We start from the raw sequence: 17,267 nt of genomic DNA, 5'->3' as shown, positions 1-17,267 counted from the left end.
TTGGTCTTTTTGAGACAGGGTCTCTCTGTAGCCCCAGCTGACCTGGAACTTGCTATGTAGACTAGGCTGGCCTTGAACTCACAGAGATCCACCTGCCTCTGCCTCCTGAGTGCTGGGATTAAAGGTGTGCACTACCACACCCGGCAAAAAAGAAACTTTTAAACTTTATTATTGTGTATGTGTTTATAGTGTGTGTGAATGTATGATGTATATTGGAATATATGATGTGTGTTTGAGTGTATGATGTGTATGTGGTGTGTGTGTATGTATGTATGTCTGCATGTATGTGTAATGTTTTTGGGTGCAGGTGCATACATGCCATGGTGTGCCTGTGGAGGACAGTTTTTAGGAGTTGGTTTTTCTCCTTCTACTGCGGGTTCTGGGGCTCAAACTCAGATCATCAGACTTGCATGGCAAATACTTTTGCCTCCTGAGCCATCTTACTGGCTTTCGTTTGTATTTTTAAGAGGGAAGTTTTGAATAGAAAAGATTTTTCAGAAATTAATTTCTAATAATCAACATTCAATTTATTCAAGTTAGAAATCCAAAAAATTAGTTCTTTTTTAACCTTTTAGAGTTAGCTTATGAAAAACCTATTTATACATTTGTCAACTTTAATGATTAATTTCATGGAGATTCTAGATAGTATTCTATCTGACTTTATAAACTCATTGTCAAATATATAAAATTTCACTGGTTAATTAAAAATTACTAAGTCTTCCTGAGGACTTAAATATTGTATGTTAAGTAAGATAAAGTACAAATCCTTAAATTTCCTTAAATATCCCCACATGTTTTACAAACTTATTTTTTAATCTAAAATCACAATTCTAAATCAATTATTTCATTATTTATTTAACTTTTTTTGGTAGGGAGCTGAGGATGGAACTATGGGCCTCATTCATATTGGGCAAATTCTCTACTACTTAGCTATATCACTAACCCCTCATTATAGCTTTAAGTTTTTATTATGTTTTTATTTATTTTTGTGTGTGTGCACAAGCATGTGTACACATGTATTTACCACTCTTGCGAGTGTGTGGAATCAGAGAACGACTTGTGGAAGTCAGAGGATAACTTGTAGGAATCAGTTTTTTCCTTCTGCCATGTGGGTCCTAGATATTGAATTGAATTCAGATCTGCCAGGCTTGTCATCAGCACCTTTACCCTTTGGACCATCTCACCAGTCCTCATTGTATCTTTTAAATTAGACTTACAGGGCTAATGTGATGCTAAGTGCAGGTGCTTGTATTCTGATAAATTCCCTTAGTCATAACTCAAAAATATTAATAGAGAAGACTTGATTTTTCATAAATACATTGAGTTCTTAAGTCTTTCCAGGGTTCAGAATGCTAACTCCCCTAAGGAAATTTAATGCACAACAAATGAAACTGAGGCTTTCTCTGGTACAGCTTTTGTGTTGTGGGGGTCACACTTGGTGTCTGACCTAATAGGCTGGGATGCCCGGGCCTCTTGCTCAGACCCTAGGGTCTCAGACCAATGAGCTCAGTTGGCTGAAATTTACTCCACAGGACTGCTTATGGTATTTGGTTGCTGATTGAACTTAGGGCTTCATGCAAGGCAATCTACCAGTTGAGCTACATTCCCAGGTCTGTTCTAATTTTTTTTTTTCTGTGTTAATGTGTGTAGGTTTATTTAATTTTGAGTATTCATCCATTTTTAACTATAAAATAATGTGCCATTGTATACATATTCCACAATTACTTTTTTTCCCTTTCTTTGTGAAAAGCAGTAGGCTATTTCTAATTTTTGATTTTTTCAAAGAGCTACAGGAACATGTCTGCATGTATTGTCTATACAGTCAGAAGTGGCATCTTGAGTCACAGCGCTGCTCACTTTAACATTTACTGGAATTAGCCAGGCACTTTCTGAAATGATTCTGCAAATTTCTCCTCCTCCAGCGTAGCTGTTGAGAGAGACAGTACCAGGATTTGCATAGCCTGCTCAGCTGGGCGTGTGAATTTCCCTGGCTGCCAATGGCTTTGAGCATCTTTTTTTTTTTTTTTTTTTTCCCCTTGTGATTTTTGATTTTTCTGATAAGCTTCTTGAAATTTTCATGTGAGTTTGTGGGAATTATTTATTTTGGAAGTTGGATGTTCTTGCAATACAAATTAGAGATATTTTCTTTTCCTTCCCATCCCTTCCCCTCCCCTCTTTCCTTTTTTTTTTTTTTTTGTGGTGTTGGGGATTGAACCTGGGGTCTTGTGTATACTAAGCAAGTACACGACCACTGAGCTACATCCTCAACCCTCTTCACTTTATATTTTGAGGCAAGGTCCTTACTAAGTTGCTCATGCTGACCTGGAGCTTACTCTGTAGTTCAGACTGCCTTCGAACTTGAGGTCTTCCTGCCTTAGATGCCCAAGTATATGAGATTATAGACCTGTGTCTTCTGCTCAAGCTGAAAATTTCTTTTTCTTTCCATTTTATTCACAATATTTATTACTCTGTAGTTTGTGATTTTTGTGTCTTCATTAGACATCTTTCAGTGTTTAATATCATTTTATTCTTGACTCTTCATTTTCATAAACTTCTCAAGTTCCACCAACAATTTGATTTTTAAAGTTTTAAAAAGTTAATTTTATGGGGCTGGAGAGACGGCTCAGCGGTTAAGAACACTGGTTGTACTTGCAGGAGACCTGGGTTTGAATCCCAGCATCCACATGGCAGCTAACAACTGTCCATAACTCCAGTTCCAGGGGATCCGACAGCCCCTTCTGTCCTCCGCCGGCATTGCATGACACGGGTGCACTTATCTACAGGCAGGCAATACACGCATACACATAAAATAAAAATAAAATATTAAAAAAAAGTTAATTTTATTATTACTATTACTGTGTGTGTGTGTGTCTGTGTGTGTGTGTCTGTGTGTCTGTGTGTGATGTGCATATGAGCACATATGCCATGGTGCATATGTTGAGGTCAGAGGACAACTTTTGGGAGTTGATTCTCTACTCTACCTTTATGGAGATTCCAGGGATTGAACTCATCAGGCTTACAGGACAAGAACCTTGACCCACTGACTCTTCTTACCCTCCTTGATTGGGTTCCAATCCACTTATCATATATATTCCCCATTTAAAGGGTAAAATCCATTGTTCCTGTATATTTTTATTGCTAATTAAAAATGAGGTAAAGTATATATCATGAAGGTTGTCGTTTTAACCATATGAAGAGTATAATTTAGTAGCATTAATTATGTTCCAAACTTTTCCTTACCCCAAACAGAAACTCTGTATCTGTTAAACAACAGTTCCCTTAGCCTTTGGTGACCAATGATGTGCTTTCTGACTCTGTGAATTTGCCTACTCTAGGACCATAAGAATGTGTATGCTTATGGGGTACGGTCAATTTCAATATATGTGTGTAGCATGTTATAATCAGATCAGGGCCTTTGGCCTGTTCATTGCTTCAGATGTTTGTAATTTCTTTTCTTTTGTCTTCTGGGCTAGGAGTAAAACCTGGGCCTTGTACTTGCTAGCCAGTCCTCTGCCACTGAACTGTTTCTGTGGGTTGGAAACATTGAAAATCCTACTGGTTGTTTTGGAATATGCAGTTAATTGTTGTCAACTAGAGTTATGCAGTTGTGCTATAGAGCAATGTAAGTTATTACTCTTACCCAGTTGCTCTCTCATATTTAACCATTCTTTCTCCATCTCTCTACTTTTCCATCTTCTGATAATCATTACTCTCTGTTTCTATGAGATCAACTTTTAAAATTTCACATCTAAGTTAAAATGTGGCATTTATCCTTCTGAGCCTGTCTTAACTTCACTTAAAGTCCTTTAGGCTCATTCATGTTGCCACAAATGGCAGGATTACAGTCTTGTTTATGGATGATATTATATTGTGTCTGTGTATCACACCTTGCTTATTGCTCATTTGTTGATGGAAACCTAGTGTGGGTCTGTGTCATGGCTCTTGTGAGCAGTGCTTTCCCTCCCTTTGGGTGCACACATTGCAATCCATTGGTTGCTCCAGGTGTTGAGAATTCTCCACACTGTGTTCCATGGTGTGTATTTGCCTGTTGATGGTGTAAACGTTTCCCTTTCTCTGTATTGTTATAGCATTGTCATTTTTGAAATCTTTTTTCTTTGTTTGTTTGTTTGTTTGTTTGAAACCACAAAGACCCCAAATACCTAAGGTACCCTAACCTAAGCAAAAAAATAAAGTGCTCCCTGTAGCTTTAGCTGGCCTGGAACTTGTTATGTAGAACAGGGCGGCCTGGGTCTCACAGAGATTTGCCTGCCTCTGCCTCCCAAATGCTGGGATTAAAGGTGTGCATGACCACACCTAGCTTAAAATCTTTCTAAAAATAACCTTTCTAGTGGCTTGAGATAGCATCTCACTGTCATTTGTCTTTGTGTTTCCTTGACAGTGGTAGTGTTGAACAGTTTCTCCTATGCCTTTGGTGCTTGCTCTATCTTCTCTTGATGTTTGGGACACGTGCCCATTTTAAAAACTGGGCTATTTGCTAATTGAGTTGTGTGGGTTCCTTATGTATTCTGGAAATTAATCCCTTGTTGAATGAGTATTTTACAGATATTTCCTTCCATTCTGTAGGTCAGCTGTAATGCTGCTGATTATTTCCTATGCTTTGCAGAAGTCCCATTTGTCAAGTCTTAAAATTGTTACCTGTGCTTTTGGGGTCATATCTGAAAAAAATTGTATTCCCAGACCAATCTACTGAAACATTTCCCCTGTGTTTTCCTCCTACATTTCCTTCTAGTTTCAGATCCTGTATCATTTAGTGGAGATTGTCCTATGTCAAAAATCAGTTGGCTGTAAATGTGTGGATTTATTTCTGGGTTCTTTATTCTCTTCCATTGACCTGTCTGTTTTTGTGCCAGTACCTCGCTGTTTGAGTCACTGTGGCTTTTTAGTGTGTTGAAGTCAGGTATAATGATGCCTTCAGCTTTATTTTTTTGCTTAAGTTAGGGTACCTTAGGTATTTGGGGTCTTTGTGGTTTCATACATTTTGGATTATAATTTTTTTATTTCTGAAAAATGTCAAGTGATATTTTGATGGAGAGTGCATCAAATCTGTGGATTATTTTGGTGATATGAAAATAGACTTTTTGGCAGGTGTAGTGGTGCATGCCTTTATTCCAGAACTTGGGAGGTAGAGGCAGGCAGATCTCTATGAGTTCAAGGCCAGCCTGGTCTACTAATGAGTTACAGGGCAGCTAGGTCTACAGGGAGACCCTGTTTCAAAAAGTCCAAAAAAAGGAGACATTTTTCATTGAAATGTTCTTTACCTCATTGGTTAAAATTATTCATGGCTCTTATTCTAGTTTGCCTCCAATTGCTGTGTCAAAACACTTTGACCAATACCAGCTTGGGGAGGAAAGGGTTCATTTGGTCACAGTTCATCACTGAGGGGAGCCCAAGGCAGGAACTCAGAGCAGGAACCTGAAGGCAGAAGCTGAAGCACAGACCATGGAGGAATGCTCTTTACTGGCTTTTCCACCAACCTGGGCTCAACCTGCTTTATTTATTTATTATTTTTATTTTATGTGTATGCGTGTATTGCCTGCATATAGGTGAGTGCACCCATGTCATGCAGTGCTCGTGGAGGTCAGAAGAGGCTGTCGGATCCCCTGGGACTGGAGTTACAGACAGTTGTTAGTTGCATGTGGGTTCTGGGATTTGAACTCGGGTTTTCTGCAAGAACAACCAGTGTTCTTAACTGCTGAGCCATCTCTCCAGCCCTCAACCTGCTTTCTTATACAGTGGAATTGGAACCGATCTGGAAGCCTCTTGCTCAGGGGTGGCACTGCCCACAGTGGGCTGGGCCTTCCCATATCACTCAACAATCAAGAAAATGCCCCACAAACATGGCAACAGGCCAGCCCAATTGAGACAATTCCTCAATTGAGGCCCCCTCTACCTAGGTGTGTCAAACTGACAACTAAAGCTATAACAAATTGGAATTAACTTATTAATTTCTTTTTCTTTTAAAAAAACATTTATGTGTATGCATGTGTGTCTGTGTGGGGTTTTGTGCATGTGAGTGCACTTGCTTATAGAGGCCAGAAGTATAGAATTCTTGAAGCTGGAGTTACAGGCTGTTGTGACCTTGTCATTGTGACCTGCCCAACCAGTGGATGCTGGGAACCAAACTTGGATTCTCTGTAAGAGCAGTTAGTATCTGCTCTTAACTATTGAGTCAACTCTCTAGCCCCCTTGATTCTTATTTCAATCAATTTATTATTGATATATAGATATGCTATTGATTTTTTATGTTAATCTTTCATTAAACCCTATAGCCCCAGCTGGGCTGGAATTTGCTATGTAGACCAGATTGGCCTTGAACTCACAGAGATCTGCCTGTCTCTGCCTGTCTGCTGGAGTTAAAGGTGTGCACCACCACCCCTGGCCCTTCCTTTTTTATACTGTATATTTTTATTGAATTTTGTATATTTCATACAGTACATCTTAATCATATTTAGACCCCTGTTCCCATCTGTACCTCCCTTAAGTGCTGCCCCCCCCACCAGATTTCATGCATTCTGTCATATATGTTAAGGCCTATCAAGTCAAGCTTTTGTACCCAGGTGTCCCTTAGTGCAAGTTCCTTTACTGGAGTCTAGTCAGCCTATCAAGAGTCACTCTCTTAAAGAAGATCAGTTCTCTCTTACCCAGCAGTAATCAGTTGCTAATAGTTCCTTGGCTAAGGTTAGACCCTGCTGCCCATTTCCCCAGTTCTTTGCCAGAGTTTTTTGTCTGATTGAGCCTGCATGGATCTTATGCATGCTGTCACCATTACTGTAAATTCATATGAGCAGGTTTCAGAGACCTGGAAGACTTTGTTTCCTTATGTTCATACACCAACCCTGGCTCTTACAATTTTTCTACCCCCTCTTCCACAATGGTCCCTGAGCCGTGGGTAGGTGAAGTTTAATATAGGAGTCCTATCCAGGGACATGCACTCTGCAATCTCTTATTCTCTATACCTTGGCCAATTGTGGCCTTTGTGTGCATGATACTCTGTTGCATGAGGAAGCTTCGCTGGTGAGAGTTGAGAGATGCATTAGTATTCTCTCTGCCCCTTGCTCTGCTATGTTCCTTGAGCCTTAGGCGTAGAGAGAAGTTCCGTTATAGATGTATAGTCACTTAGGACTGGGCATCTCTCAAGACATATATTCTCTGTGTATGACCAGTTGTGGATCTCTGTAACAGCCTCCATCTGTTGCAAAAAGAAGCTTCTTTGATGAGTGATGACTGGCTTACTTGTCTGTAAATAAGAGTCCATATTGAGCATACAGTAAGAAAATTTGTCTAGGGATATGGCAGAGATAGAATTTTCTCTAGGATCTATGACCTCTCCAGTCATGTGTATTTGGCTATGTTTACAGGACCATCCATGAGTTTCCTCCCATTGACAGGGCTTTAAGTCCATTTAGATAACTGTTGATTACCCCCAAGATAAAAGTGCCACTTCTGCACTGCAATAGTTTGTTATGCTGGTCATTGTTGTGATTATTAGGCTTTAAAGCTGGGGTTGGACCATTGATTGATTTTTCTCCTTTAGCAGCTTACATAGTGTCCTCTAGAACTATGAGAGCTCATCTTTAGGGAGGAGGCTTCCAGATCAGTTCCAATTCCATTGCTCCAAGTTCTGTCTGAAGTATGTCTTGTCTTCAGCAATTCAAGTTCTGGGAGGCAATCAAGGGCTATGGCAATAGCCTGTGTTATTTTTTTGACAGTCTCTTGGACAACCTTGACCAACAACTTGAAGGGGTTTTCTCCTGTCTGGCACTATGTTTCTTGTTTTATAGCCTTCAGGTATAAACACGCACTCACGTTCAGATAGCGTATGTGTATTTTTCATTAGGTTTTTGAGCTAATACATTTCCCTCTGGGTTTTCACACCACCTAAACTTTATTTATTCAGTCTCTCATTCATTCATTCATTCATTCATTCATTCTCTCTCTTTCCCCTCCTCCCTTCCTCCCTCCCCCTAACCTTGATAATGTCTCCTATTATCCCCCCTTTCTTGAGCTCCTTCTTCCTCTTTGCCCCCGTGATTCTTTATATGTCCTTCCCTCCTCCCTTCCCAGTTACATATCACCATTTTACTCATTTCACCTTTGATAACACTTGTCTCCTACCATCCCTTGTTCTCAGGCTTCTTCTTTCCCTTTACCTCTATGGTTCCTTTCCATTTTCCTGGCTCTGTGGTTACATCAGAATATAGACCCACATAGAAGGATTTGGTGCTAAGATCCACAGATGAGGGAGAACATATGTCGATTGTTTTTCTGAGTCTGTGTTACTTCACTTAGTATAACAGTTTCTTGTTCTACCCATTTACATGGAGAGTTCATGAGTTCATCTCTCTTTACTGCTGAGTAGAACTCTATTGTGTAAATGTACCACATTTCTACTATCTATTCGTCAGTTGAGGGACATTTAGGTTGTTTTCATTTCTTAGCTATTGTGAAAAGAGCAGCAGCAAACATGGATGTACAAGTATCTCTGTAGTAGGATGAGCCCTTTGGATAGATGCCAAGGAGTGGCATAACCAGATCATACAGTATATTCATTTAGTTTTTTCAGAGTTCTCCTTCTCTTGCTTTTTTATGTTTCTTGTATCCCTATGTTGGTATCTGGTATATAATATAATAGTTGCCTCGTACAATTTTATAGCTTTCTTTCTTTTTTTCTTATGGATGAGGTATAGGGATTTCTGTTGGGTATTGGTATATTAGCCTTGACTCTGGATAAGTAGCATTGTGTGGTTTCTTTGCAGTTTCTTCAGCTATGATTCTTTTTAAAAATTATTTTAAAATATTTCGTTTATTATTTTGTATATGAGTGTATTGCCTGCATGTGTATAAGTGCACCTGTGTTGTGCAGTGCCCATGGAGGTCAGAAGAGGGTGTTGGATCCTCTGGAACTAGAGTTACAGATGGTTGTTAACCACCAGGTGGATGCTGGGAATTGAACCCAGGTCCTCTACAAGAGTAGCCAGTGTTCTTAACTGCTGAGCCATCCCTCCAGCACCTTCACCTATAATTTTTAGCAGCAATGTCTATAGTTTTATCAGTGACCCTGGCTTGAGGGTGTTCACGTCTGTCATGATGTGGGATTGCTGGAAGCAAAGGAGTTCTTGCCTGACTGTTGGGCTGCTGGGCTGGGCATGTGTATATGAGATTGCTATGGGCTGACTGTGCACCAGGTGCTCTGAGTTTGGTAGGAATGCTATCTGGCTGACTGATGGGCTAGGCTTGATTGTGTGGGCCACATAGCTGCATGTTTGGAGGGAGGAGTAAGGTCACTGCCTTGTATCTGTCAGGTCAGGTGCAGGTGCATGTGGGTGTCCTGGGCCACCAATTGTGCTAGCTTGCTATCCGTGCAAGTTGGTCTGGTCTCTGTGAGATGGGTGCTATATGAGTTTGGACACCAGGTCTTAGTCTTTCTGCTAAGTCAAGGCTCTGAGCAGCTTTTGGATTATGATGCTGCAGCTATCTCTGTGAGCATGATGAATCAAAGGTATAGTCTTACCATGGAGGATCACCATGGCAGCTACCCCAGGGTGGGAATCACTGAAGCAGTGGGCCCAGTTTCAAGCTGGAGATGTCTCAGTTTAGGTCACTGGGTGACATAGAGTTTGTACAGAGTGTACTACTAACTTTGGCAGTAACACCATTGTGAACTCTGTGTACAGGACCTGTGAGGGCTGTGGGAGTCTTCTGTGCAGTCACCTATAGCAGCAGTGGGGCCCTCCAGCTAGCCTTTTCACTTTAAGAAGTTCATCTTGGTTCCAAGATGGTCTTGAATGGGGGAAACAATACAGGTGCCTTACTCTCCTGCTGATAGTGTGTTATGGATTTTTACATTCCACAATATCTCACTGTTTAATGACTAGTCACTGAGCAATAAGCAGCTCTAGCCTTGTTGCTGACATCACTTCATGATGTTTTCCTGAGTCTCTGAACCCTTTATTCTATCTTCTAACCTTCCATTCTCCATTCTCCTAAGATCACATTAGGAAGGGTGATGGGTGATACTGCTCTGGTTTCCCTCAGGGTCCATTCTACCTCTGTTCCCACACACTGTTACCCTTTCATGAGGCAGTGTATAGTGCAGTTGGGATTTGTTTGGGAATATGGTTCAGGCTTGGACTCAGGTGGAGGAAGATTCACTGCCAGGTCAACACCGAGTGTCCACTCAGATAATGTCCTTGAACTGGAGGGACAGCATGTAGATAAAGTCCTTGTCAGCATTTCTGTGCAGACCTCAGGATTTGGAGGGCACACAGGCACGAATGTGTTGCTGCTCTTGAGAGAAAGGACACAGGTGGTGGGATGAGAATGTTTTTTCCCAGATTCAGTTTGGAAACCCTTACTTCTGTTGCCTTTTTTCTTGCCAGGATTCTTGCCACAGCAGGAACTGACTTTGATCTGCGAACCCTAAGAGCTGTGCGTGTGCTGAGGCCCCTGAAGCTGGTGTCTGGGATTCCAAGTAAGTCCAAGACAGTCAGGCCCAAGCCAACTCCTCCTCTTTCCTTATCACAGCCATGCCCCCTAAGCATTGGGCCCTTTGGACACTCTTTTGCAGGCATGGTGCCGCGGATTGAATCTAGAGCCTTGTACATACTGAGCATATGCTTTACTACTAGATACACCCTTACCACTTATTTTTCTACTTTTGAACATAGAACCAGGCAGCAGGAAGGAAGGAACAGGCCTTTTCTAGTTCGTTCTCCACAAAATTCCAGAGTGGTCCTGTTGTTTTTCCATGACATGTGTTTCTGGCTCTTTGCTTCATTTTATGGGGTTAAAGAACAGCAATGAATTAAAGTGGTAGAGCAGGAAAAATATCCAAGACTTCAAAGAGCAACCTTTCTTAGCCTTAGTGGACTGAAACTGACACTAGTCATCAGATATGCCTCTCGGTTGGGTCACTGAAGGAGACAAGCAGGGGCAGGAGGATGGTCTACAAGAATGGCCTTGTAGGAAGGAAACAATCTTATAAGCCTGTGTGTATACTTGCTCCCATTCCCTGAGCCCAGTAGAAGTTTGGCCTTGGATTTACTAAGGGCCTATGTAGAGAGGGTCTCAGTACTGAGCCTACTACAGGCAAATCATTGGTTAGCTCACTCTTCTCCCAGAACAGGCAAGGGTTCAGCTTTATGTCCAAGAACTGGAGCCAGATTGGGAGGGTGAGGGGCCAGGGATTATAGCCTCCTTTGTTTAGTTCCTCTGGCCTGACTCACTAATGTCTTATGGCCAGTGGCAAAACACTTCCTGGTTTTGGAGAATAGCAGGCCTACTTCCTTTTCCCAAGTTGCTGGGTCTGTGAGGAAGCCCTGTAATTTACTTCCCAGGACTCTCTGTTCCTCTATCCCAAGATTCCCTGGCCTTTCTTCTTAGGACCCTTCACCTCCTTTTCTGTAGTTCATTCTCTTGTTAGGATTTTCTGCTCTTTTCAGACTCTGAACTGTCCTTGATCCATGTTCTCACCAGTGATTATAATCCACCCTGGACTTCATACCCTTAGAAGTTGCCTGTCCTGCCTCTTCCCCTCCTATGAGACACTGTTCAACCTACTTCTCCCTAAGACTTCATGCTTTGACTGTCCTGCCCACATAAGCACTCGCTGTTCTGTCTCTTTCCTGTCACTCTGTCCCTTTTCCCCTCTGACCTGCCCTGTGCTGTCCTCTGGTTCCAGGCTTGCAGGTGGTGCTCAAGTCGATCATGAAGGCCATGGTTCCACTGCTGCAGATTGGGCTGCTGCTCTTCTTTGCCATCCTCATGTTTGCCATCATTGGCCTTGAGTTCTATATGGGGAAATTCCACAAGGCCTGCTTCCCCAACAGCACAGGTGAGTCTTATAGGGTCCTCAGATGAGGATCCCAGTGCCAGAGGGGCTTTTGAGCTTCTAGACCAGTGAGGCTTACATTTTAGTATCCTGATAAATACCATTAAGTAGATACATGAATAAAGTAACAGATTGTAAAAACTTGTAGGAAGGAAACAAATGTATTTGACATAGAATAGCTTGGGATCTACTTCAGTTACAGGAAGAGTAAGTGCAAAAATGCCAAGTAGAAGTGCTCCAGTTGGGTGGCCAAACAGCTGTCATGCTCCCTGTGTCACCCTTAGCAGGAAGACCTCCCTGAAACCCTCTGCTCTAATGATAGCTTTCTGTAGACTTTAATCAAGATATTTGGAAAGAGAGAAATAAACCTTATAATCATTTATCAGGCTTATCATTTATTAGTCTCCCTTTTCTCCCAGATTGGGTGATAGAAGAGAAATCAGGTGGTAATAACAATTGGAGTGTAGGTGTCTGCTGGTTTTGATTTCAGGATGAAGGAATCCTGAGCATATTTGAATGATAATGGGCAGGTTCCTGGAGAGAGGGAGAGGTGAGCAAGGAGCTCCAGAGAGGGTGGATCCTGGGCTGAGGTGGAGGCAGTTGAGCGATCTGGTACAGGTATGAGGAGGGGTGGGGAGATGGTGGAGGTTCAGGGTGCAGCAGGTTCTCCAGACTCAGCCTTCCCAGTGGACCTGGAGAACTTAGCTTGCTTCACTCTCTTCCTCATAGATACAGAGCCTGTGGGTGACTTCCCCTGTGGCAAGGAGGCTCCAGCCAGATTGTGCGAAGGTGACACTGAATGCCGGGAGTACTGGCCAGGACCCAACTTTGGTATCACCAACTTTGACAACATCCTGTTTGCCATCTTGACAGTCTTCCAGTGTATCACCATGGAGGGCTGGACTGACATCCTCTACAATGTGAGTTGTATCTTGGCCCTGGACCTAGTAGTGAGGTTTAGAGCTCCCAGGATGGTGCTCTGGGAATCTCATTTGGAGAGTTCTTTCCCAGTCCCCAGCCTGTTCCCCTTCTGAAGGGTAAAACATAGGGCCCTTTATCTAGTTGTTCTATCAAAGTCCTGTGGTCAGTGTCATCTCATATTCTTGACCTAGGTGCTCCTGGAGTTTTTTTTTTTTTAATCTTTTTTGAGACAAGGTTTTCCTGTAGTCCCAGCTAACCTGGAACTTGCTATGTAGACCAGGCTGGTCTTGAACTCACAGAGAGCCACCAGCCTCTGCCTACCCTGTGCTGGGATTAAGGATGTGGGCTACCACACCTGGCCTGGAGTCTTCTTTATGAAGGTGAGACTGAGGGCTGATTGTGGAGGTCAGAGGAGGGAATTGCAGAGAAGATGCTGCTGTTGCCCATGGTGATGGCAGCAGCAGCACCAGTGGCTGATATTGTGAGCCTGCCACCCATTAGGCCTATGTGCTATATCCCTGTTAATGCATATGGATGATCAAAATGGGTTACAGAGAAGCTGACTGATTTGCCTAGGCCCTAGATCTGCAGGCAGCCTGCTATTAACCATACCGTACCTGTTGGAATTTTCCAAATGGAGTCAAGGGCCAGTGAGATCTGAAGGTTGCCTAATAAAGATGTTGTAGAGTAGGATTAGGGCTGCATTGAATTAAGGCCCAGGCACCGCCTCAGTCCTATCATGCTGGGACTGCTTGGGAACTTGTGTTTTGTACCTTTGTTTTCTTTGTACCTTGTCTGTCTAGTACTGTTAAATCTTCTTTCTCCTCACTCTTTTTAGGATTCCAGCCTGTCTCAGGCAGTCTGAGTTTGGTGGTCATGATGAAAGTCCAAAATAAGGCCATTGGAGGGGGGGTTAGTGACCCATCTCATTCCTTTATCGCCTACCTGAGGCTCTTCTTGGTGGTTCTATAACTGTGTCTTGAGCAAATCTCAATCTTTTTGTAAGAAGACTACCTTGCTCCCTCCCCATCCTATCCCAGAGTCCTGTGAGCTGTCTTATCAGAGAACAAGACCAAGTAAGAGTACCTCAGTACTTTGGAAAATAGAGAATGAAGGTGAAGGTACAGTGGAACCAGGAGTCTGGGAAGGTATGACTAGTGGCCCTTGGTTTTGGATGGGCAGAGGTTGTGTTCTGTTTGGGTATTAGGAATTTGGAGAATTGGGGACCAAGGTGTTGTCATCTGTGTGTTGAGAGTGAGGCATGGGCCACATGTCTCTGGAGCCCTATGCCTTTTTCCATGGCCTCTATCCGCTATGTCTGAGTACTAGTGGACAAGAGGAAAGGGAGAAACTGAGACCTTTGGCACTGTGCCTCCCCCATGGGTTCATGGGAACCTAGGTGATCTCAGGACTAGGCATATGGGAGGTGCTAAGCAAATGCTTTGTTGGGCTGATCTATCAAGTTTGAGCAGATAAATGAAGAGTTAAGGAAAACTGGCTAAGGTCTTTTGAACCAGATTCTTCCTTAGTTAAATGTCTGATAATGGACTGATGTAGAGAATAAGGAACAGGGACAAAGGCAGGGATGGGGACTTTGCTGTTCTCTTCTGCCAGTCATAGAACAATTGCCACCAAGACAGACCCTAAAAATAGCTCTCTGCTGGCCACATTCCTGTCAGCATCATGCAAATGAAGGGCCATGTGACCAAATCTATACAGCCCTCAGAACCCACTGGAGTTTAGCCAATGGCCACAGTGATGCAAATGCCTCTGCCTGTCTAGGATTAGAATGGTCAGCAGCCACACTCTAGGCAGGAGGCATGGCCAGAGAGGCCACAGAGGTTTCATCTAGTGCATATTTCAGTGGGACCCACTAGGCACAGAGCACTTGTATAGTGGAACACAGGCAGCATTTAGCACATGAGAACCAGGTGATAGCAAGCATTATTAAGCAAACAGAGGAGGTTGAGGAACACAGTGTGTCTAGTTAGAGAGTGCTGGGGCCTTTTGGGGTCCAGAAATAAAACATAGAAATGCTGAGGTACCAGGTTGTGGTGGTGACACATAAGACCAGAGCAGGTGGCCAAGAACCAGGGTGATTCACTCTCCTCCCACCCACTCCACATAGGTTGGCTCTTGGAGCTTGGATAGGGTTTTGAAGAGGACTTTCTGGAGACAGCCTGCTGTTTATCTCCTGACCAGGCATGGACTCCTAAGACAAATGCTCCTTTGAGTGGCAGAGTCTGGGTTATTGTGTGGGCAGAACCCACTGGCCTGCTCCTGGGGTGGACAGAGGCAGATGGAGTTTACTGAACATGGTAGCAGAGGAGGCTGTGTTTCTCACATCAGCTACAGTTGGGAGAGTGGCCACAAGAGCAGCAATGCTTCTCAGCAGGGATTACTGAGGAGTTGGTGGTAGTAGATAGGGAAGGGGGTTGTTCAGCCTGTGGGGAAATGACTTGCCTTTGTTTTGGAAAGTATGTGGACTCAGACAGGACTCTAGAAGAGTTCATAGGAGTGCCTTGTGAGGGATAGTCATTAGTACTTTCCTGACAGAACAGAGAGATGATAGTCTCAGGACAGCACTACTTGGACAAGGTGTCCTGTCCCACCCTCCCTTCCCTGCTTTGACAGTATTGGATTAACACCCACAACAGGAGGCTGAGAAAAGAGCAATAATGCTGGTGTGGAAGAACAATGAGGGTGTCTGCTTTTCCCACTGATTGTGCCAGCTGTGGCCATCAGCTGTTGGCAAGAAATATGTTAGACAAGTTGTTACCAGTTGGGAATAGACACTTTTTTTATTTTGTCTTTTTGAGACAGGGTCTCCCTGTAGCCCCAGCTGTCCTGGAACTCACTGTGTAGACCAAGCTGGCCTTGAACTCACGGAGATCCACCTGTCTCTGCCTCCTGAGTGCTGGGATTAAAGGTATGTACCACCATGCCCGGCGGGAATAGACACTTTTGATTACTGAATCAAATTTTTCAACTTGAAGTGGTTATCCAGGAGTTATTTGAAAAGTAATGAGGTTTTAAATTTTTATCCTGGCATATGAGAAGGGTTCAGAGGAATGACAGGATCATGTATCAGTAAATGATCATATCACTAGGGCTTTGCTCATGCTAGTTACAGGCACATCTCAGGCAAGAAGTGTTCAGATAAGTAGGTGTGAAGGCTGCATTCTGATTTAACACAAACAAGATTTGCTCATAGATTGGATACGCTATGTGAGGGAAAGAGAAGATCTGGAGACAGTGTGGTTGGAGCTCCTGGGAAAGGAGAGGAGAACCGGGAGCAAGGTGTTTTCCTAACTTTGTTTTAGTGCAGGGTGATGGTGGAACTCAGGGATTCTGTTTTGGCTTTGTAAAGTTGTTGATAACTATTTTCATCTTAGTAGAGATGTTGGACATGTGAGAGAGAGAGAGCTCAGGAGGGGCAGTGGGTATGGTGATAGACACTTGAACTCATTGACATGTAGAACATGTTGACAATTATTTGGAGAGGATGAAACTATCTGAGTTCAGGTGAAGGACAAAAGCCCACAGTCTCGCCAAAGAATTCCCTTTTTGGAGGCCAGTGGGATAGGAGCCAGTAATGGAGCAGTGGTGGAGCTTGTGAGGGGTAGGAGAAATGCCAGGAGCATGTTGTATCCTGAAAGTAGAGCAGAAAGTTTGAAGAAGGTGTTCTGTGTTGCTGAGAGGCCAAAGAAGATGGGAGGAGAAATCTGTTGCATGTGACAAGACAAAGGCTGCTGGTAACCTTGGCAAGAACAGTCTTGGTAGTGGGAGTAAACCCCGAGTGTGTGAACCGAAGAGCATGGGATAAGGCAGTTAAGATGTCAGTGTAGACCACCCCTTTAAGGGGCGGTGTCTGCAGGAGATGTGGAATTGAGAAAATGGAATTTTGTAATTATTATTTTGAGACAAGTTTAGATTCACATGGAGTTGTCATATTTAATATAGAAAGATAGTATGTATCTATCTTGTACCCTCCAAGGGGTAAATACCTGAAAGACTGTATTAGTTAGGGTTCTCTAGAGGGACAGCACTGATAGAATGAATATATATTAAAGGGAGAGTTTTTACATTTAATTTTTATGTCTTAAAATTTTTAAAATTGAATTCTTGTGTATTTCATATATAAAATCATCTTTATAACCTCCTCCCCCCTTCCCCTTTGGCACCCTCCCATAGCCCCCCAACTGGAGTTCATAATTCTGTCATTTGTATTCAGGCTTATTATGTAAAGTTAGTGTCCTGAGGTGTCCCTCAGTGCAAGTTCATCCACCAGGGTTTAGTCAGCGTATCTAGAGTTTCCCCCTTCAGAAAGAAGATTAGTTCTTCCTCACCCAGCAGTAATCAGCTGCCAGTAATTCTTCGACTGAGATTAGGGCCTGCTGTTCATTTCCACAGTTCTGTGCTGGGTTTTTGTCTGCCTAAGTTTGCATGGGTCTTGTGCATGCTGACACTATTGCTGTAGGTTTGTATGAGAAGG

The 17,267-nt window shown here is 43.0% G+C and overlaps 1 protein-coding gene across 1 annotated transcript in view; it reads left to right on the top strand.

The window, feature by feature from the left end:
• Cacna1b (calcium voltage-gated channel subunit alpha1 B) overlaps positions 1–17,267 on the top strand; it is a gene marked incomplete in the record, with an annotated part of 220,698 nt that overhangs the window by 36,518 nt on the left and 166,913 nt on the right. The window contains 3 exon segments of the mRNA XM_029562551.1: positions 10,401–10,492; positions 11,702–11,854; positions 12,581–12,771. Of these exon segments, the coding sequence (XP_029418411.1) occupies positions 10,401–10,492; positions 11,702–11,854; positions 12,581–12,771 (436 nt within the window).

This window comes from Nannospalax galili, unplaced genomic scaffold, assembly GCF_000622305.1.
Source record: "Nannospalax galili isolate Female #2095 unplaced genomic scaffold, S.galili_v1.0 scaffold35, whole genome shotgun sequence".
In the NCBI taxonomy this organism is placed as follows: domain Eukaryota; kingdom Metazoa; phylum Chordata; class Mammalia; order Rodentia; family Spalacidae; genus Nannospalax; species Nannospalax galili.
This window is presented reverse-complemented; position numbering and strand designations above follow the sequence as displayed.